The sequence below is a fragment of the Anabrus simplex genome, chromosome 8 (assembly GCF_040414725.1).
Source record: "Anabrus simplex isolate iqAnaSimp1 chromosome 8, ASM4041472v1, whole genome shotgun sequence".
NCBI classification, from domain to species: Eukaryota; Metazoa; Arthropoda; class Insecta; order Orthoptera; family Tettigoniidae; genus Anabrus; species Anabrus simplex.
In genome coordinates this window covers 20,394,820-20,417,259 of record NC_090272.1, presented here as the reverse complement: position 1 = coordinate 20,417,259, position 22,440 = coordinate 20,394,820, and the positions used below count along the sequence as shown (strand labels likewise).

At 38.1% G+C, this 22,440-nt stretch overlaps 1 protein-coding gene across 2 annotated transcripts in view; it reads right to left on the bottom strand.

Annotated features, from left to right (window-relative positions):
- Nucleotides 1-22,440, bottom strand: part of CCT7 (chaperonin containing TCP1 subunit 7) — a 267,536-nt gene that overhangs the window by 170,075 nt on the left and 75,021 nt on the right. For both annotated transcript variants that reach the window (XM_067153015.2, XM_067153016.2), the window contains one exon: nucleotides 18,025-18,323. In XM_067153015.2, the coding sequence (XP_067009116.2) occupies nucleotides 18,025-18,323 (299 nt within the window). The remainder of the gene's footprint in view (nucleotides 1-18,024; nucleotides 18,324-22,440) is intronic.

Genomic DNA, 22,440 nt, shown 5'->3' with positions numbered 1-22,440 from the left:
TTTTAGGAATAGAATTCCGGTGTAATGATATTTACTTCCTCTTGCGATTGAATGTGACGTGCTTCTTCTCATGAGCAAATTGAATGAATGTTAAAATTTTCTTCTAATAATAACTCTTAACAATCGTCATACGTCATTCTTTTATCACCGCCTTCTATATTTCTTTTTCGCCTAGCGCTCGACGAAAACATTACTACTTCGGCTTGTAGTAGTGTCTGATGTTTTAATATTGCCGTTCTGATAACTGAGACTCCATTTTTGTAACGGTTGGATCTTGTTGAGAACAGTGAAATGGCACAATATGTTTCCAACATAAATGCTTTAACCTATTAAACATTACCGTCCAACCACGCTTCTTTCTAAAGGAATATTCAAATTCAACATGATCGACTTTAACCACGGTTAACCACGGTCTGTCACCAGACACGGTACGTCAAGAACTTAATATGATATAGGGGTCACATAAACCCCGATATGCAATCCTCTTTACCGAAAAGAAGATCCATTTTAGTTTTGGACATTTTTCATATTAGATAGATTAGGACAAAAAAAAAAATAAAAAAAATTAACTGTATTAACTTATGTTTGTATATATTAGTATGTTTATATTGGTTAGAAAGGTCCCAAACCTTGACCTAAAGGTTGTTTACAGGCTGAAGATGCCCAAAATAATGGGTGAAACATGTACCTGACCAAATAAGTCTACATAAAATCATGTAGAGAATAACCACATTAAACGTGGAAAGTATTGAATAGGTGGTTTTTAATTAAATTATCCTTGATATCTATGTTTAACCACGGTTCCGGTTTTGTAACAATATATTTACGATAGTGACCATAACCACCTTTGAACGAACCAGCTGTAAAACCTTCAACCTAATGTTCATCCATAAAGTTGGAGAAGCCCCAATACACGCTCTGATCAATCTCTAGTCAATACAGTTGGAGAAGCACCAATTCACACTGTGATCAATCTCTAGCCAATATGTACACATTTGCATAAACTTTCATCCATACAACAGGATAAATCCAATCTACACTTTGGACTTTTCTAGTCATTGTAATATAAAATAATTTATTTGCTTCCTTGTTAAAAAATTCTGACTTTTAGTTAATGTTCATATTGTAAACTATGTAAATATCACCTAAAACACAACTTTGTAAGAAGCATAAGACCATAGTATTTAGTATTTTGTATTAATTTTAGTATTAAGTTCCAATGTTAATAGATTTAAGACTTGACCTTAAGATTAGTATTAGGCTGAAGATGTCCAAAACAAGGGCAAAATATATCCGTAAGTAGTGTTTATATGTAGAATTTAATTACTACAAAATATAATTGAACTGAATAGATGGACACAGTAATTTTATTCAAGAAAGAATTTTTATACAAAAATCGGATATAAAGACAATCCGCTATAGCGAGTAAATTTTTCGCTGTTATGAATTCTCGCTATAACGGACTTCTACTGTATGTTGTTCTGGCTTCATTCCCTGCACAACATCTGAGGTCATAGCATCTCCACACATTAAAATGATCATGACGTCAGTATACTCTTGAACCAGCAACACGGTACCATAGGAATATTGTAAACAGACACGATAACTGACTAAACTACCGTTCCCTTTAACCTATAATAAACAAAGCTAACTACCGTTCCCTTTAACCTATAATAAACAAAGCTAAGTATCATATATAAAAATGGGTTGTCAGCCCCAAGTACTAATTGATAATGAAAAATATATCCGTGAGGCATCGAAGTAAAGCAAACTAATATGAATATTTACAAATTAACTTCAATCCCCAGGACGGTATGGACTATGTTCTGGATTTCCTTTCTTGAGCTAATACAGGAAGTTGTTCTTCGCTTAAGCATAAATAAATGGTACAGCTGACGGGAACACGAACACAGTGATATAATTTGCCTATTATACACTGATCATTATGAGATTGTTATACTCGGTCTCACATAATGGACTGGTTTATCACTCATAGTCCTCACATTAGAGACATTAGATTATAGTTTAGTTTATGAAGGCATAAATTTATGCGCAAACTACGCTTGATTTCTATTAACTCTGCTTCCCTTATGCCTCCACCTATCACTGTTTCTTGGATGAGTTTCTCACAATCTATTAATTAATGTCACAGTTTATTCATTAATTAACGAATCACAGTCTAATTTTGGCATGAATGGATCATATCTCCGATGCTTAATATAAGTGTTCATCGAGTTGTTTCACAAAAGCACGGTCTAATGTTACGAGGACAGTTCGCACGGCACACTGAATATCACACAACGGAAAAGTACAATCGTGGCGCGACTGATCAACTTCGTATATCTCAAATATTATTATAATATTTATAGATCCACCTGTTCAATACAATTTATAGATAATACATAAAAGTCATAGGTACATGTTTTACCCTTTTTTTACAGGCATCATCAGCCTATATCAATCTTAATGGATATGGAATCTTTTTAATAAACTATAGAGTAAAATGTTGGACAATAATTTCGTAAAATGTTATACTATAACATCTAAAATAACGATATTGCACAGAAAGTATGTTAAAAATACTGTGAATTAACAGTTTTTGAAGATTAAAACGTGGTTAATCATGAATATTTGAGCGTTTAAAACCAAAATGGATCCTTTCTTATACATCATTAAGACTGTGACTGCCTTGAGTGGAAGCACAGTCATCCAAGGGGGAAGATTGTTCCATTCCCATAGCATGAGTTCAAGATAGCAAAATCACTGTCAGTTATTTAAAACAGAAGTGTGAACGTATCAAATATGTTAAAATATGTACTGTTGATTTACCTGAAAGTCGTAGAAAAGAAAATGGGCTTCCTTGTGGAGACGTTGCTAATGATAAAATGTTATGTCAAAGCTAGCTGATGTCAGTGTTTAAATATGTTAGTACGGTAATCAATTGTGTACAAAAGACGGTCAAGTGGGTGTTATTAACCCTGTTGAAACATTTGTTGGAAGAAATGTTAAGAGTTTTTTCCCTGAAACAAAATGTTAAAAAGTTAGATAAATGGTACTGTGCATGAGACTTCCCATACATCAAAACTGCCTAAGGCAGTACTTACTCGTACGGTGCGTGTTAAGTACTTCGGGCTGTTCAAGCAACGCTAGCTTGACCGAGCTTTCTACTTCTAGTATTATAACGGTGTGGCTGAGGCAGTGAAGAATATGGAGCGGGGGGGGGTAAGGGTGGGCAGATCCTTGCGCGCAGATGTTGTTGTTAGAGAGCTGTTAGGAGCAAGATAAGCGGGCCTAACATTTGGCGAGGTGGTGGGAGCTTTAGTACAAAAAGTTCTAAAAGTCTGCGGGATTGTATTATGTTTTGAATTCACAATGCCTAATAACTTTGGAGTTAGCTCATATAAAGGATTTTTTGCCACCGTGGCATCATTAAGATTATGGTCTTGGTTATAGGTTTCGTCAAAAAAGACGTAAAGACTTTCTAATTCATTCATAAGTTTTCCTTTGCCTATACATCTTAGAATAGTGGGATCCTTATCAATTGATGTAAACTGGTGTCCTGTTTCACTCATGTGTGAGCTCATCGCTGAATATTTGTTATGTTTGAAGGCATTGTAATGCTCCATATAGCTCGTATAGAAGCTGCGCCCAGTTTGACCAAAATAACTAAATCCACACTAAGCGCAAGTTAGTCTGTAAATACCAGATCTTGAAAAACAGCTGTTTTTATAATTGACTTTATTATTTTTAAAAAAATTTTGATTTGTATTTACTGTTCTGAAAGCAATATTAGCGTCATATTTTTTCAGTGTGTTCACAATCTGGTGGATGACTGGGTTATTGTACGTAAATGTGGCGTAACTAGTTTTTTTTAGGTTTATCCGGAATGAGATTCGTGAATAGTTTATGTTTACCTTTATTAATTAACAGGTTAATCATTTCAACTTTGAACCCATTGAGTTTACATAGTTTAATTCAATTTTTAAGTTGTGAGGGGAGAATGGGATTTTCAAAGCTCTGTGTTTTCGAGAATTGGGATGTAAAGAGGAATTATTTATGGTTATAGGAGATTGTGTGGGTTTCCTGTAGATTTGAAAATCAAAAGTATTATTGACGCGCGTGATCGCTATATCTAGAAAATTTAAGGACTGTTTAACTACATCTTCCTTTGTGAATTTTACATTAGGGTCAATTTTATTTAAATTCTCTAAAACTTCGTCGCTGTTAGTAACATTTTTGTCAATAACCACAGAAGTGTCATCCACGAATCTTAGCCACAAACAGATACCTTTTATATGTGCTTTGATTTTTGTATACTCTATTGAATCCATGTAAATGTCAGCCAAGATGCACGACAAAGGGTCACCCATGGCTAAGCCAGTCTGTTGATAAATCGTTCCATTAAAGGAGAAAAATTTGTTATTCAGTACAAAATTCAAAATCTTCATAAATTCATCAATTTCCAGCTTACTCAGGCTACTATGTTTTGAAATATTGTCATAAAGAATTTTCTGAGCGTTTCTTTAGTAGGATACATGTTTATGACATCATACGAACACATTATGTGGTTAGGTTGTACATCAAATTTACTTAAAATATTGCAAAATTTTATTGAATTCTTTAAAAGAAGTTTATTATTAAACTTATAATGTTGTTTTAGAATACCGTGAATATATTTGGAAATTTTATAGGTAGGGCTATTACGGCAATTAATAATCGGACGTACGAGAATGTTGTTTTTATGGATTTTAGGTAGGGCTCTGGCTAGTGGAATGCTGTAGATTTGAAAATCAAAAGTATTATTGACGCGCGTGATCGTTATATCTGAAGTTATTTCCAATCAGGTACCTGATCTATTCTTAAGATGAAAAATATGGCTGATGATGCCTACTATTGATAGGCGAAACATGTACCATCTAATATATTAATTTCATGTCCACAATTTTTATAAGGACAATGTCCTAATTTTTAAGATAGTATTGTATTGAATAGGTGGATGAATAATAAACCATACAAGTGTTATTTAATATAATATTTGGCTATGTCGTGGATTAATTTTAATTCATTATTTAGATCTTCTCTTGTCATTGGAATATTAAAGGCTCTATATACCATGCTGTAATAGGCTGCTCTTTTGTGTTAGGATGAATGGAATCGATTTTTTACAGTATTTAAGGTGTGTGTGGGTTTCCTATAGATTTTGGAAGATAAGTGGTTGTCGTGTCTGGTTATTGTCAAGTCTAAGTAATTTAAGGTACGTTTTTTTCAGTTTCTTTAGTGAATTTAATTTGGGGGTCCAATGTGTTAAGTTTGTCTACTATAGTATCTGCGTCAGTGGATCTATTATCTATGATTACAAAGATGTCATCAACAATCTGCACCAAAAATATATATTATCTAATTTGTTGATTGACATGTGTTCTAGGTAGTCTATATAAATTTCTGCTAATATTCCGGAGGCAGGAGATCCCATAAGTAGGCATTGTTGCTGGTATCATGAAATCTGAAGTAGTTATTGTTTATGGCAAATTCAAGTAAATTCATGAATTTCTAAGGTGCTCAAGTTGCTGTGGTTTTTTCAGTTAGATTCTATTATTTTGATTGATTGATAAGAATGTTAGGGTACATGTTTGTTTTGTCGAATGAAGCAAGGGTATGGTGGTGTTCGATCTTTAGTTCTGTTGCAAAAATCTATTGAGTTTTGTATTGTTTTGTTTGCTAAAAATGAATAATGCTTTTTCAAAAATGTTTGAATGAATTGCAATAGTTTATAGGTTGGACTGGCTCTATAGTTTATGATCGGTCTCATGGGTACATTTTCTTTGTGTATTTAAGGGAAGGCTTTTGCGGTTGGTAACTGAGGGTTCATTGTTTTAAGTTTAGCAGATACTGTTTCGGTGAGAAGAAAGTGTGTGTTCTTGAGTAGATTTTTTAAATTCCTCTGTATGCTATTGGTTGGATCTCTGCATTTGATTGAAAAAGTGTTTTGGAAACATTCTTTAGTATCTTATGTATTCATTCTTATCCATAATGAACGTAGTGTTGCCTTTGTCGGCTTTTGTTATTAGTAGATTGTCCTGTTTTATTTTGTTTTTGAGTTTGTTTAGGTGTAATTTATTGGTGGTATTGATGTTTAGGTTATTATTATTATTATGAATGTTACTGATGTATTGCGGGATCTTTTTACTGATTTTTTGTCTAACTTCATCTTGTACATCGTATGGGATTTTCTGTAAAGCGAGTTCTGTTTCAGTACCGGTAGTTATGATATTCTGATAGGATGATACGTTACCCCAGTTGTGTTTGGGTCCCTTGCTCAATCTAGCCGTCTCTACATCATCAAATGCGGCTTGTGAGAGATTTTTTTATGGATGGGTAGAATTTGTGTTGGGAATTCTTGTTGGGATGGGAAAGACCTTTGTTTTGGATTATGGTTGATGGTTTTGATTTGCTTTGTTGTTTCAGTGTTTCCAGTTTCTTGTTTAGTGTGTTTTGTTTCTTTATAGCTAAATCTTCTATTTTATCTTTAGAAATCTGTTGAAAGTAATTCCAGTAGCTATGTGGTAGTTCATGGAATGCTTTGAGATGTGTTGAGTAAAGTTCATTATTGAGGTGGTGTTTCTTGCGATATAGGATTTTTTTTTTCTTCTTTTAACCAGATTTCGTTAGTCCTGTTTTGTGTTTTGCGTGTCTGAGCAGTTCATCTATGTTACTGTATTTCTGGAGAAATTTCGGTGTTAAGTTGTTTGAAAGGCATTCCTTCAAAAAGGCAATCTGCGCTGTGGACACTCCCGAATGATGTGGTTCATCACCTGTTCTTGAGCTCCGCAGTCACAAGCAGGTGAATCTAGCCATCCCCATTTATGCAGCGTTGCTTTGCACCTACCATGACCAGTTTGTACGCGGTTTAGTTGGCACCACATAGCTCTTGGTAGATAAGTTCCTGGAACATGATGGGAGGGATCATCTAATTGGATTTGACGAGCTGATGAAAAATCTCTCCACCCTTCCTTCCAGACTTTTTTGTTGAAAGGCCCTGGCTGCTTAAAAATTTTATCATTCCAAATAGGCTTCCTGGATTTCAGACGCATGGTTGGTGGATTACTCAGCACTGAGTGAAACGGAAGGTGTTTAAAGTCAGGACAGATGTAAGTTTTCCAAGTTTGGGCAGCAGCTTGTTGTCTTCTCAGTTGTGGAGGAGGTATACTTGCCAGTACGTGCAACCACGACACAGGGGTTGATTTAATGTGCCCGTTACGATCCTTAAGGTCTCATTGAGCTGAGTGTTCACTCTGTGGACATGGGCACTTCTATACCATACCGGTGCACAGTATTCAGCAACAGAGTAGACCAGTACAAGGCTTGGCATACAAAAGAGTACTTGCATCAGCACCACATGTTGTGCCGGTTAGTATGCGAATGATGATATTCCTGGTCCTAAGTTTTCCTGCAGTATTCTCGAGGTGTACTTAAACCAGTGGGTATTAGTGATTTTATTTTGCGTGCTGAGTTTATGGTAGTGTTATCTAGTGAGTCCACGTTCATATAATAGTGTTTTAGGGTCATATTTATTATCGGTTTTGTGCCCTAAATATCTGCCATCTTGTTCACTGCTACAATCGTTCCACAGATATCACTACTTAGAGGGAAACTCGTTATATCTATTTTAAACATTTTGCCCTAACTGGCACTCATTTTGTTTCGTCTGCCATCACTACCATGGAGACAACAAAGATGATGTGCACTCTACTCTCTTTTCATGCGGTTGCCTAGGTCACAGAGCCTGCCCATTTTGTCAGCCATCTTAAGAAGGGCAATTTTTTGGTACGATGTGTAGACAACCTCCAAATGGTGTACCCTGGGCAATGGACTGTAAGAGCAGGATGCAGAAAGTCTACACAAACAGTAACCGAACTAGATCTCTTATCTCTCCCAGTTTTTATGATCTACAAACTTAAATCTCTGCATTCTGATGTCCCAAGTTCGTAAGCCTCGCATCCCATTATATTTAAAATTAAAAACTTCATCTCTAGTCCGTATTGAAAGGAGATTAACATACAATAGAGGAAATGTTGTGACTGTATTAACAACATACTGTGTATTGAAAAATGAAAAGGTGGATCAATTACGCTTTCCTCTATTGTATGTTAATCCAATTATATTGGAACAAAGACAAAAGTATTGAGACACCAATTTTTCTAGAGTGTGAAGTACCTCTACATATACCTGAATGTTTTGAGATTTACCACATAAAATCTTCGTTTAACTTCATTCTTGTTGAGTAAGATCATTCTGAATGCTTCACTGAAAATTGTGCATGAAAATTCCGGTTGCTGTTCCACATATGGCATTTATTTCAAAGCGGTGCACAGTAGTTCTGACCGGATGGCTTACTCGTCGTGATGACGATTTAAATCTGAGTTCTAAGCGAGGGCGGGACTATCAAACCTGCCAACTTATACGAGGATGACCTGCCTGGCCCGTTACCTCGCTACAGTAATGAGTATTTAAATCTAAGAATTTCATTTTTGTCCGTATTGAACTGAGAATGGAAGATAGGAAAACTTAAAAGGGTCCACCTTTTCAATACAAAAATGCTATAGTTTATTTATAACATATATTTGCACTTGGAACTAGTTTCGACGCTGTTTGGCATCATCATCAGCTAAAATGTGGGAAATAGGCCAGCATGTAGGCATTTATATTACACAAGGCGTTACATTAAACAATACATATCTTACAAGGAGATAAAAACAGGGACGAATATAGAAACAAATGAATCGTTGAGAAAGCAAAAGTTATACATATTAAAAATAACCTTAACCACACTTCTTGCAGTGCTAAAATATTCGTCTTGAATGATTCCTGAATACAAAACACACGCGCACACATTTCTGAAGAGCCAGCAGGCAGGAAAAAGTAAAGTGAAACCTTAAAGAGTTCTTCTGAGAAGAGTTCATCATTTTTTCTATGTTCCGACTAACTAAGTCTCCCTTGAGTTCCTGATAAACATACACAACAGGAAATTCTCCTTCACTATCAACAATAGCTATAAAGACCAACGGTAAATTTCATTTTAAATATTGTGCAGAGATGTGAAAGCATGATCCTGAACATGACATAACTTCTTCATTTAACCCAATTTTTTACACAAGGTGTTACATTAAACAATACACATCTTACGAGGAGATAAAAACAGGGACGAATGTAGAAACAAATGCATCGTTGAGAAAGCAAAAGTTATACATATTAAAAATAAGCTTAACCACACATCTTGCAGTGCGAAAATATTTGCCTTGAATGATTCCTGAATACAAAACGCACGCGAACACACTTCTGAAGAGCCAGCAGGCAGGAAAAAGTAAGGTGAAACCTTAAGAGTTCTTCTGAGAAGAGTTCATCATTTTTTCTATATTCCGACTGACTAATGAAATCTCCCTTGAGTTCCTGATAAACATACACAACAGGAAATTCTCCTTCACTCTCAACAATAGCTATAAAAGACCAACGGTAAATTGTATTTTAAATACTGTGCAGAGATGTGAAAGCATGATCTTGAACATGATATAACTTCTTCATTTAACCACCTTTGAAAGTCTCTCTCTATATTACATAGCTTCATTAACACCACCGTTCTGTAGATGCACAAAATAATCTTGTAATCTTCACAGGTCCGGTATTCAGCTCGACAAGAATATAAAATTGGTATTAAGGAATACGTTTTCTGAGAGTTTGGAGGTTGACTGTGCCAGTATTTGTGGTGTATTGTTGCAACGTTACGTGTAGGGTGGGGGCAGGTTTCTATGATGTTTATTGCGGGACATGAGGCGGTAAAGCTATGGCGCGAGATGAAGAGGAACAGAGCGTGTTGGATAGTTTAGGTCTGGGGAGCGGCCATTGTTGGATTAGGAGGGGAGAGGGAAGGAGCGGTAGGGGAGGAGGAGTGGAAGGAGGGGAAGTATGGAGGGTGATGTGGTGAAAGTGTGTGGCGTGACAAAGTATTATGCATAATCTGAAAGACAGATCTGTTTTTTGGGATATTCATGTTTTTGAAAAATTCAATGAGAAAGTCGAATAGGATCTTTGGTTTCTCTGAGATATCATTTAAGTTTAGGTTGGGATTGAAATATTGGTCTAAATGAATATAGAGGTTTTCAGTGACGTCTAGGAAAGAACCTTTGTTTAGAATATCTAATACCTCAAGATCTTGACTTATTTCCTGGCAGTCAAACCATTCTCGGTACTTTTTCACTAATTATACAAATTATTTTTAGCACTATGATTAAAATAAATTTATGTTGTATTGATTAGGTAGATTACTTTATTGATAAATATGTTAGATGGATACCACCAACAAGTAACAATTATGAGAGATTCGTGGGTGCTGTAATTGCCACAGCAAAAAAATTCGTTCCTAGAGGCTATAGGAAGGAGTATATTCCTGGCTGGACTGATGCAACTGAAAACTTACACCAAGAATTCCTTGCCAGACGTGAACAAGAAATCAGGGATGAACTGTTTCATAATCTAGATAATGCCCAAAGAGAAAGATGGACTGAAACTGTAACATCTATGAATTTCAGAGAATCGAGCAGAAAGGCATGGTCATTGTTACGGAAGCTTGGTGGAGCCACTCCCATCTTTCATAAAAGTTCTGCAGTCACTCCAAACAAAATTGCAGCTCATATAGTTGATATGTCTAGAACACCAAGAGACAGAAATCACGCAAGAAACATCAAGAAACAATTAACCAGTCTTAAGTCCACAAGCCCCCCTGATTCCGAATATACGAGACCATTTAGTGTGCAAGATATTGAGGCAGCTTTAAAAGATATAAAAACTGGTAAAGCACTGGGTTTTGATGGGATTCATCCTGAGTTTCTAATTAATTGTGGAACAAATACGAAATTATGGTTATCTAGGTTTCTAACCTACATTCTTAGAACAGGTAATCTACCTCGCTTATTTAAAATGAGTAAGATAATCGCAATCCTAAAGCCAGGAAAGCCTGATGATGCACCAGAGAGCTATAGACCAATAGCATTGCTTAGTGTATGCTATAAATTACCTGAAAGGCTAATCTTGAATAGTATTGCTACAAAAATGTTTGAAACGATCCCTATTGAACAAGCAGGATGCAGGCCACAAAGAAACTGTGCTAACCAAGTCTTGTCACTAACTACCTTCATTGAAGCAGGATTCCAGCAAAGACTAAAGACTTCAGTAGCATTTATAGACTTAAAGGCAGCTTACGACACAGTATGGAGAGAAGGTGTAATCAGCAAACTCCTTAAAGTGATTCCATGTAGGAGTCTGGCTCATCTTAATAACATGTTGAGTGACAGAACATTTCGTTTGGTCATGGGGGATGAAATCAGTAAACCCAGCAAACTAAACAATGGACTCCCGCAAGGTTCAGTGCTTGCCCCACTCTTGTTCAGTTTATATATTTCAGATATACCCTCCACAAGATCCAGGAAATTTGGATATGCAGATGACTGGGCTCTTGCCACTGAAGACATATGCTTCGAACAGACAGAAGAAACATTGACAAAAGATCTCTCTGCTTAGGAAAATACTTTCGAAAACGGAGATTCCAACCAAGTATGAGTAAAACAGAAGTTTCTTATTTTCATCTGAACAACCGAATGGCTTCCAGGGACCTCAAAGTATACTTCGATAACACTCTCGTCCACCATAATAGACACCCCAGATATCTAGGTGTTACACTAGACAGAACACTGTCATTCCAAGAACATCTGAGAAAGAGCGCTGCCAAGATTCAGACACGTAACAACATAATTCGAAAACTGTGTGGTACTTCCTGGGGTGCAAGTGCAACTACTCTGCGCTGCTCAGCTCTAAGTCTGGTTTACTCTACTGCAGAGTATTGTGCCTCCGTCTGGATGAACAGTCCTCATGTGAAGAAAATAGATGTTAAGTTAAGTGATTCAATGAGAATGATCACGGGCACGATCAGATCAACTCCAATTCAATGGTTGCCGGTACTAAGCCATATCATTCCACCCCTCCTATGTAGATGCATTGCTCTGATGAATGAATACAACAAGATCCAGAATAATCAAAGATTGCCCATTCATGAGGATATCCTCCACCTACACACAGACTTAAGTCAAGACATCCACCCATCTGCACGGCGGAGAACCTTAAAGTCAATAATTTCAACCTGACAGAGATGGTCTAATGAATGGAGACAATTTGCTCCAGCAGAATCCTTAGAAATGCCATGCATTATACAGAAGGTACCTGGCTTTGAACAACCTCGGAAAGTATGGTCTAAGATAAACCGGATCCGGACCAACCATGGTGTGTGTGCAGATCTGCTGTATAAATGGAGGAAAAAGTCATCATCCTGCTGCGACTGTGGTGCTGAGAGGCAAACTGTGAAGCATATCACACAAGAATGCCCACTGAGACGTTTCAATGGAGAAACAAGTGAATTTTTCCAGGCAATGCCAGAGGCAATTACCTATGTAAATAATGCACACCTGCCAACTTTTAGAAATCAAAAATAGGAAGATTTTTTTAATTCTTGGATTTCATCACGTGTATTGCGTCACGGTCTCGGTAAAAAGAGGACAAGATAAAAGGCATACATATCTACAGCTACAATGCGAATTAACCATTACAATTAAAATCTTAAATTAAGAAAACAAAAACGATTGCAAGAATATACACATGTAGGTGATAGAGACTGCTGTGTTTACTTGTTTAACATTGAACTGGCAGCTAGCTAACTTTGCCCTCTTCAACAATGCACTGTCATACTGCTGCTCATAACACTTTCCACTTAAGACTTGATTTGACCCCCAATAGTTTACTGAGATTTTCGTCATTCAGAGATGATCGGAATTGTATCCTTGTCTTTTTTACCTGGCTGAACAATCTTTCACACTCGGCATTGCTGTGTGGAATTGTCAATATTGAGAGCATTACTTTTGCGATTCTATCATATTTGAAACACCCATCTGAATCTCGTATATCCCCTATAACAGACCAATCTACTCTTTTACCTTGCACAACAGACAATGGTAAATCCTCCACTTGGAGAGCACAAAACTGGCACTGTAATGCATCAAAACTGGCACTGTAATGCATCCATTGCTTCTTGGTCATCTTCACCATCTTTCACTGGCAATATAACAAGAAACTTTGAAGCAAAATACTTTATGGCATTGACGGAAGAAGTCTGTAAAGAATTTATCTGAGCTACTTGAGCATTAACAACAACATCACTATTCAAATTAAATTTATGAATAATATAATCACAAACTGCAATAAAATAGTTCCTGGCGTGCAAATAAAAGTTTTCCTTCTCCTCAGGTGCCAGATTTTTTACAAGACGAGATGTTGAACAGCCAATTACTAAATCATCATCAGCTTTCTGATTCTCTCTCGTGTGACAGACCACTTATAAAACTGTAGGATATTTTTTTATAAGCACTGGCTTGACAAACCTACACAGAATGTCCTTCAACATATCCGTCAGCACTGATCTTATGACATGAATGTGAGGTGCTTGCGACTGAAGAACTTTATTAGTTTTCTCAAATGTAGGGATGATAAATGCCAGAAATGAGCAAAATGCTTTATTATAGTTTGAAGACAGAAAAATAGTCTCTCCTCTCGTGAAATTCTGGCAGTGCAACTAGACTCCTTTATTTTCTTCATAGATGGAGATGATCTACTCTCCACCTTCCTTTTTCCAGAAATAACAGAAGCTTGGTCTTGTACTCTACTGACACAAGGACCACATTCCATTTCTGTATCTTCACGTGCCTTTAGCTTGGGAATTTGGAAATACTTCAGAGATGTGTCTGTGCCATTGGACTGCTTTACCTCATCCTTAAAAAAACTCTGAAGTGGCTCCCACTCTGAAATCAATCTTTCCAAACATTTCCCCAAATAAACCCAGAGTGTACACACATGCTTTAATATTTTTCTAACATCAGTTTGGTACAAAGCTTGATACATTTTGAGATCTTTTCTCTTCGAGCTTTTGTCTAAATAATAATAATAATAATAATAATAATAATAATAATAATAATAATAATAATAATAATAATAATAATAATAATAATAATAATAATAATAATAATCATAATAATAATAATAATAATAATAATAATAATAATAATAAATATCAATTAGCATCTCATCAATTTTGACAGGAAGGGAGTCTGCACCCTTCATGACAGCCAAATTAATCAAATGACACAGGCATCCCATAATAATAATGTTTTCGCACTGCTCTCTCAGTTTAGCAGCAACACCGTTTTTTCTTCCCATCATAACAGGAGCATTATCTGCGCTAAAAGCTATACAGTTTGCCATCGGAACGCCATATCTTTTCAGAACATCCAGGAGCAAATTAGCAATATTAATACCAGTAGAATGGCCTTCCAAATTTTCCATGGATAGCAAACGATTTTGAATTCTTTCTTGAAAAACGAGACGATAGGATAGAGCTTACTATCTTTATCGTTGTTACTATCAGTTGAAATCGCAAAAAGTTCAGTCTTTTAAGTCTGAATCACCTTACTATATGCATCACGGGCCATTTCATTAATTATGGCAGATGCTTTTGTTCTAGCACACGCATATTTCTTCGCAATGTCTGAATCTGGGAACGTCTTTCTGAACAATGGCCCTGCGTGATCAGAACAAGACAATGCAAGGTTATGTTCGACAATGAACACCGTGAACAAACATTCTGCTCGAGTGACTGCATCATCTTCCCACCTATAAAAAATTACTTAATTTTTTGTTCCTCTCGAGACACCTAGCACTATCTTTGTGTTTCTGTGTGACACTGTGAGCTACTATATCCGTTTTCCCTCCATGCGAGATATTAATATCACACCGACACACGGAACAAAATGCGTAATAGTTTCCTTTATTAGACTGTAAAATGAAGGGAAATTCAGTTTTATAGGTATCATGGTATGTTTTGTAGTCATCATGTGAAGAGAAAATACCACAAACTGTCACCGACACAACTCTCTGAAATACATTGAAGTCATTAAAATTATGTACTCTGATCAACACAAAAGCACTGAAATATGCGAAACTACCAAATACAAAACAGATCAATATGTCTCTTACATTATTAACATGTGACTTCGACAGGGGGAAAAGCACAGACCGCAAGAAAAAACACGTGGTCTATAACTCCCAACAAAACTACGCACAGAATCGAGCGTGTGAACCACACAATAACAAACTCACTCTTTCCTCCCGATCAACGGAGTCCCTAAATATCATAAAAAGAAAGAAAGGTTCCACCTAATCAATACTTATTTATTATCACATGTATGATGGAATATCGCATGTATAATAGGACCGGTTTTGACCTCTTACAAGGTCATCCTCAGCTGCATTAGAATCCTATGTTTGCATTTTGTATTATGCCCCATTCCTAAAAGCTTTATGACACATTCTAAAATTTAACAACATTATGTTGATTACACTTTTGCTAAGAGTTCCAATGTTACAACATAGCTAAAATTATAACAAGTTAAATACTCTTATTACATAATATAATGACCCAATATATACATGTAATTATAAAAAGGATTCGTCTTTTCTTTCTAATGCATAATGTAAGAATAATTTACCATAGGCTTTTGCCTATTCAGTTAAAACAAGTTCCATTCTTATAAATGTTTAGTCATGTATGAGGCGAGCTTTGTTGATATTTGTGAATATTACAGCAGCAAATTAGCAGTAAAATATGCCAGTCAAGTGTATTTTTATGCTGATGGCTCAATAAAATATATTACATATCTACATTAAAATATTAACAAACATGGTTGAACGTGCTTAAATGCTATTTTGAAAGTCTAAAACAGTTGGTAACAATGAATCTTGCGTTGTTTTGCGTTACGTATTACATTGAAATAATGTGAAATTTGCCTATTATACAAACATATAAACACATTCAAGTATTTAAAACATTGCAAGGTATGCTGAGACGCAAAAGTCTGTTTGTAGTCTAAATTAACAAGTGACAGCACATTCTTATGTTGTTTTAAAAAAGACTGATGAACATGCGAGTTAAAAGTCTAAATTTGCATAAGCCTTAGCCGATACACTTTGTGTAAAACTCAATCACTTTATCTTTCTAATTTTGTTTTCGTGACTTGAACCTGGCTTGTTTGACTTGGCTGATGTTCTGAAAATTGTTCAATTTGAATGACAAGGTCGTAATTGTTGGTGGCTCTTTCCGTTCTTATGACAATTACGACCTTGTCATTCAAATTGAACAATTTCCAGAACATCAGCCAAGTCAAACAAGCCAGGTTCAAGTCACGAAAACAAAATTAGAAAGATAAAGTGGTTGAGTTTTACACAAAGTGTATTGGCTAAGGCTTATGCAAATTCAGACTTTTAACTCGCATGTTCGTCAGTCTCTTTTAAAACATAAGAATGTGCTGTCACTTGTTAATTTAGACTACAAACAGACTTTTGCGTCTAAGCATACCTTGCAATGTTTTAAATACTTGAATGTGTTTATATGTTTGTATAATAGGCAAATTTCACATTATTTCAATGTAATACGTAACACAAAACAACGCAAGATTCATTGTTACCAACTGTTTTAGACTTTCAAAACAGCATTTAAGCACGTTCAAATTTGTTAATATTTTAATGTAGATATGTAATATATTTTATTGAGCCATCAGCATAAAAATACACTTGACTGGCATATTTTACTGCTAATTTGCTACTGTAATATTCACAAATATCAACAAAGCTCGCCTCATACATGACTAAACATTTATAAGAATGGAACTTGTTTTAACTGAATAGGCAAAAGCCTATGGTAAATTATTCTTACATTATGCATTAGAAAGAAAAGATGAATCCTTTTTATAATTACATGTATATATTGGGTCATTATATTATGTAATAAGAGTATTTAACTTGTTATAATTTTAGCTATGTTGTAACATTGGAACTCTTAGCAAAAGTGTAATCAACATAATGTTGTTAAATTTTAGAATATGTCATAAAGCTTTTAGGAATGGGGCATAATACAAAATGCAAACATAGGATTCTAATGCAGCTGAGGATGACCTTGTAAGAGGTCAAAACCGGTCCTATTATACATGCGATATTCCATCATACATGTGATAATAAATGAGTATTGATTAGGTGGAACCTTTCTTTCTTTTTATGATACTTTGTGGCTATAAATACGGAACAAAAATGAAATTTATAAATCAAGACAACGAAGTCCCTAGCGGTCGCTATTGCGCATGACCTTCTCTGACTCATAGGACGATTGCCGTCCCGAATTCCCACCTGCTGTAGTGAGCGGGAAATATGATACACGAAGGCGACGGATGATCCGCCGCCAAATAAAGCATCAAATACCGGTAAATATGCTTAAAAATGAGGTTGCGTTACACAAGCACATACGAATTCGTCCTAGGGGAAGAGTACTGACCGTACTGGAGGTTATATTGGTCAAAAATAGGAAGAAATAAAAATAAATCGGAAAACTGGAAGAAGAGTTAAAAATCGGAAAGTTTCTGGGTAAATCGGAAGGGTTGGCAGGTATGATCATGTCGATATAAATCTGTAATTTATTGTACTGTTCATGTATATGCCATACGATAAATAAATAAATAACCTCATTTATCTACAAATAATTATATTGTCATCAATACTGAACATAAAAATTTGGAAACTGTTTCACTATTCAATCCTAGAAGAAATGTACAATGTACCCTTCTGAATAATGAATATATTTTGATGCCATCTTCAAGTCACATACAAAATGCTTCAGCACCTGGTAAATGAGACAGAAGACTGAAGAACAGCACCACCATCGCTTAACCTCTATCTCACAAATGCCAGTGAAGTCGCAAATTTATTTGGATATATCTCAAGTCTGTATAGACTTGAGGTTCATCATATACATAAGGCCTCCGATACTGGACAGAGGGCACAATATCAAAAAATTAAAACACCAATGCTGTGGTGATGTATACTAACCTATCTGCAAAATACTGTGTGGCAACATCCCCAATGGGTAGCTTGGAGAGGACTACTTGGGCACCACTCTTGTGGATTAAGTCCAGTTTATCATAGAGGATCTTCCATTCAGCATCAACGATTCTTTGGTACTCTGCCACGTTCTCGACTCGCACCTCTGCGTTGTCCCTCTCTGCCTTCAGCTCCAATTCAATGTTTAGAAGGGCTATCTTGGGACTATCGTATTTCTTGGGCTGCATCTCAAAGCCAGCGTAGGAAAAGGTCTTCTTGAAAGCTACACCCTCAACCAGCAGAGAATCCTAAAACAAGTCAAATACTACCACTTCAAAGTTCTATTCACTGTGTGTGAGAAGCCACAGTAGCAGCAATTAGCAAGAAATTTTAAAAAAAGCAGTAGAACAATTATGATTCTTAAGACGTCATGAGACAATCTCCAACACCAATCCAATTTTAATCTATACACAACAAATAAACCAATCTGGAAAGGTAATGACAAGGTGGAGATTAAGACCAATTCATCACATCCAGGCATGCCATGAGGATTGCTAGAAGTCAATTATTGGGAAGACCAAGAATGCAGTAGATGGATATTGGAAATCAAGGTAACAACATATAGTAAGTTGGAAAAGGTGGAAGAGGCTCATGAAACTGCAATTGATATTTTCCTGCATAGCATTACAAGTTAAAAAACACAGAAGAGAACTGCCAATTTTTTTAAATATTTGAAAGTTATGTTTTTAAAAGTTACACACAAGACCCTATTTAAAAAATTTCTACCACAAGTATATCCTAATGGCTTTGATTACCAGTAATTTACTTCTATTTTTCATCAATATCACAGCACATTAACTTGCAGTTACACTGAATCTCTTGGAACAGATCACTTTTGGTAGCATCACTCATCCTGTCGAAACCCCTTCACTTTACTACTATGATAAGATGCGTATGGTTCATCACTACAGAATTGTTCAAATTAATTTAATACACTTGTTGGAAGAAGCAGAATACTTTTACAGTGAACTAAATGAAATACTGTTTCAACAACAGATATAATGAACTACAGAAGGTCTTCAGACAGTGTTTCCACATGTAACATTATCCATACACCCAAGAGATTCGCAATGTTTCACTCATCTTAACCCTTAGCCCCTCCTTTTTTTTCTGAACACTTCTGCCTCTCCAGCTCCATTTAACCCTTTCCTGCCCGCATTTTCACTCCATTTATCCCCAAGATTCAACCTATTATTTAGGGGAAAATTGAAGCATAGCACATTGTTTCAGAAATAGTTTAATATAATAAAAACTAATGACCACAATTTATTCAAATTTTCAATAATATTAGAAAACATACCAACACATTTGTATCTAGTCCAGGAGCCACAGGGTTGTTGGTTCATACCTCCACCCCCTCCCCCCCTCTCTTGGTGATACTGGAGGAAGCATCCCACTCGACATAGAGCTAAGAGGACGAGTTCGACAGCCGTAGTTGAAGGACGTGTTCCTCTCGCTCGCTCTCTCTTCGCCAGGCGCTCTGTACTTTCCCAGTACTAGTCAGGCAGCTGTACTTGTTAGTACATCTTCGAAAGAGCATTTGTCAGAGCTGAGCACTTTTCAGTGCTCGCTATTTCTCTTTCAGGATCTTTATTTTCAGGAGGACCAGGATGGAGAAGCTGACCCTACCAGTGAGACTGGTCGACCACGACTACGAGGCAGCCTTCGAGAAACTACAAGACGCGCTCTACACGATGGAAGCCCCCCACTATGAACGCCCGGGGCTGATGGTGTTCAACCGGTGGGGGGGAGGACAACCACCAGGGGACGCTGAGAGTATTCGACCACCTCAACACTATCGCGGAGTCCATCGAGGAGCCAATCCTGCAGATTATAGGCCATATGGTCCCTGCCTGGGCGATCATCATTCGCCCTAATGACGCAGCTAGCTTCAAGGTCTACGAGGAGCGCGCGTCCCAGGAGTTCCAGGTTGCCCGGCTACCAGGACTCAGGGAGCATCTGGACGTCTCAGGCTATCAGGAGGCAGCCATACAGACGGAGCCGAGGACCGAGTACGACGGCGGCGCTCCTGAGCGCCGCGACCCCAGTTGGAAGGCTGTACTCTATGAAGGACACGCAGACCAACAAGGCCGCCAACCAGGATCGTCGACCACCTACCAAGGCGAAGTGGTCACAGATGCAGGCCTACCAGGAAGGGCCTGTTACCCGGGCGCAAGCCAGGAACACGCCCGTGATGGTGGACAGCAGCACAGCAGTGGAGAAGGACGCCCCCTGGCGTTCTGAGACTGCTGCCCAGGCCCAGCCTGCCTGCATGTCTGTCGAGCTACAGACCTCGATATGCGCCCCTCAGGACAGGGAACCCAGTCGAGTGTTAGCACCGACCGCCGCCAACCAGGAGATGGAAGATGACGGCGACGCAGCAGAGCCACCAGCTACCCCGGGGTCACCAGGCTGGGAGGAGGGCCACCAGGACGAGGCCTCTTCCCCTGCCGAGAAGCAACCCCTGGAAAGAAGAAGAAGACGCCGGACCAGGAAGCAGAAGGAGACGCCGGCCCACCAGGAGAGGGCCGCCCAGCCGCAACCCGGGACTGCTCCCAGGACAGCAGTCTGCCGAGGAACAAATCAGGAGAGGACCTCAGCGGGTAGCGGCAGCCAGGTGAGATGGAAACGTCCCACTCAGCAGCTCTTGCAGTGTTTCTGCTGTCTGAGGTGGGGCCACCGGCAGGAGAGCTGTGGGCTCCAAGTGAAGTGCAACCATTGTGGGGGTGATCACTACACGGCCTGCGCGACAGTTAAGGAGGCGGCGGTTTGCGCCAACTGTGCGGGGGGCCACCCGACCTCCCATCGCAGTTGCCCAGTCTACCGGGCCATGGCGCAGGCAGAGAGGAAGGAGGCCCGGCGTCATGACCCACCCCCTTCCAGGAGGCCCCTGCCTCGGCGGGCTTGGCCTCATTCTCCGGGATCGGAGACTGGGTACGAGGGACCCCAAGGAGGTGGTGCGGTGCGGCAGGCCCTAGTGGTACTCGACGCATGGCTTCGCAGTCGGCAAGGCCCGCGCTAGTCACGGCAGTACCCAGACGGACTGATCCCCTGGCAGATGGAACGGCGAGACTATGGTTCATGGCTAGCTGGTGCATGATACCTCTTCTCAACTAACACTACCACTGGACCTTTCCCAGGCCACATCCTTGCATGTGCTATCACAAAATGTCAGGTTTTACATGTAGGCTCTTTCTCTTTCTGCCTATGTGGTTTTTCCCTGACCCTTCAATACCACACTCAACACTACCTTACCAATACAAACTCTTGCCGTGGTAGCGAGTCTAACTCGGAAACCGGCAGATACTCCTTGTATCACTTTCCCACTCTTCCCTGCTATCTCTTTCTTCTTAGTAATTAATACCATGTCGGAGGCCATGTAGATTGAGTCGATGGTCACGGCGGGGGAGCGGGCTAAGGGGGCCCCCCGTAAAAAAAAAAAAAAAAATCGACATAGAGCTAGATTGCATTTGTCACATTCCCCATGTTGTCTGAATCCCTCTTCCTGATGCTGCTTTCCTTCCAACAGACGCACAATATGCACACACCTTCTTCCTTCCTGACATCTTGGTGATTTTGTGTAGATTTTTGGGGGAAATTGTTGTCAATGGTAACGATCGTTAGCGACCAAGACGCTTCCTTGATGAAAAATTATTTATCATCTGTCTATAGAGTGCCAATCTAAAATTCCTTTGGGTGTTACCATGTCTGGAAGGTGCTGGTTGGTTAGTATCATTGTATGAAATGAAACTATTCACATTGCAGTGTTCAGTACAAATCCAAAAATATACCACCACCATTTCACAGTCTTCCTTCCCAAACTATAGTACGATTTTTTTTGATCTGATCTATCTATACCCCCCATATATTTTGAGTATTTATGAATTGTTAAAGGGCATGGAACAGTAAATTGTTCATTTCCTTTGCCAGTTTTCCTTTTTATTTCAACTGTGACATTTGGATCACAGTTTGAGGAAACAACACAGATGTCCCTGTTGTCATGCCAAACCAAAGCTGTCACAACACCCACTTGAACTATTTTACTTTCTTCCCTTTTCAGTTTCAGAGATTCAGGATTCTTTAGTTCAGCTGGCCAGTCTTTATGATTTGGTCTTGTAGGTGCACAAGCATATACTCCATTGTAATGTAAGTGTTGTAGTAACCCCACGGATGAGAAGAAATTGACGAAGTAAACATGATGGTTTGACCCTAACCTATCTTCTAATAAATTTATGACAACCTGGTTTCCCAACAACATGTCCTTATTCCTGAGTTCCTTCTTACCACGATAGATATTGCTTTTGAGAACATATCCTTTCGGAGTTGCAAGAATCCACGCTTTGAAACCCCACTTTACCGGCTTAT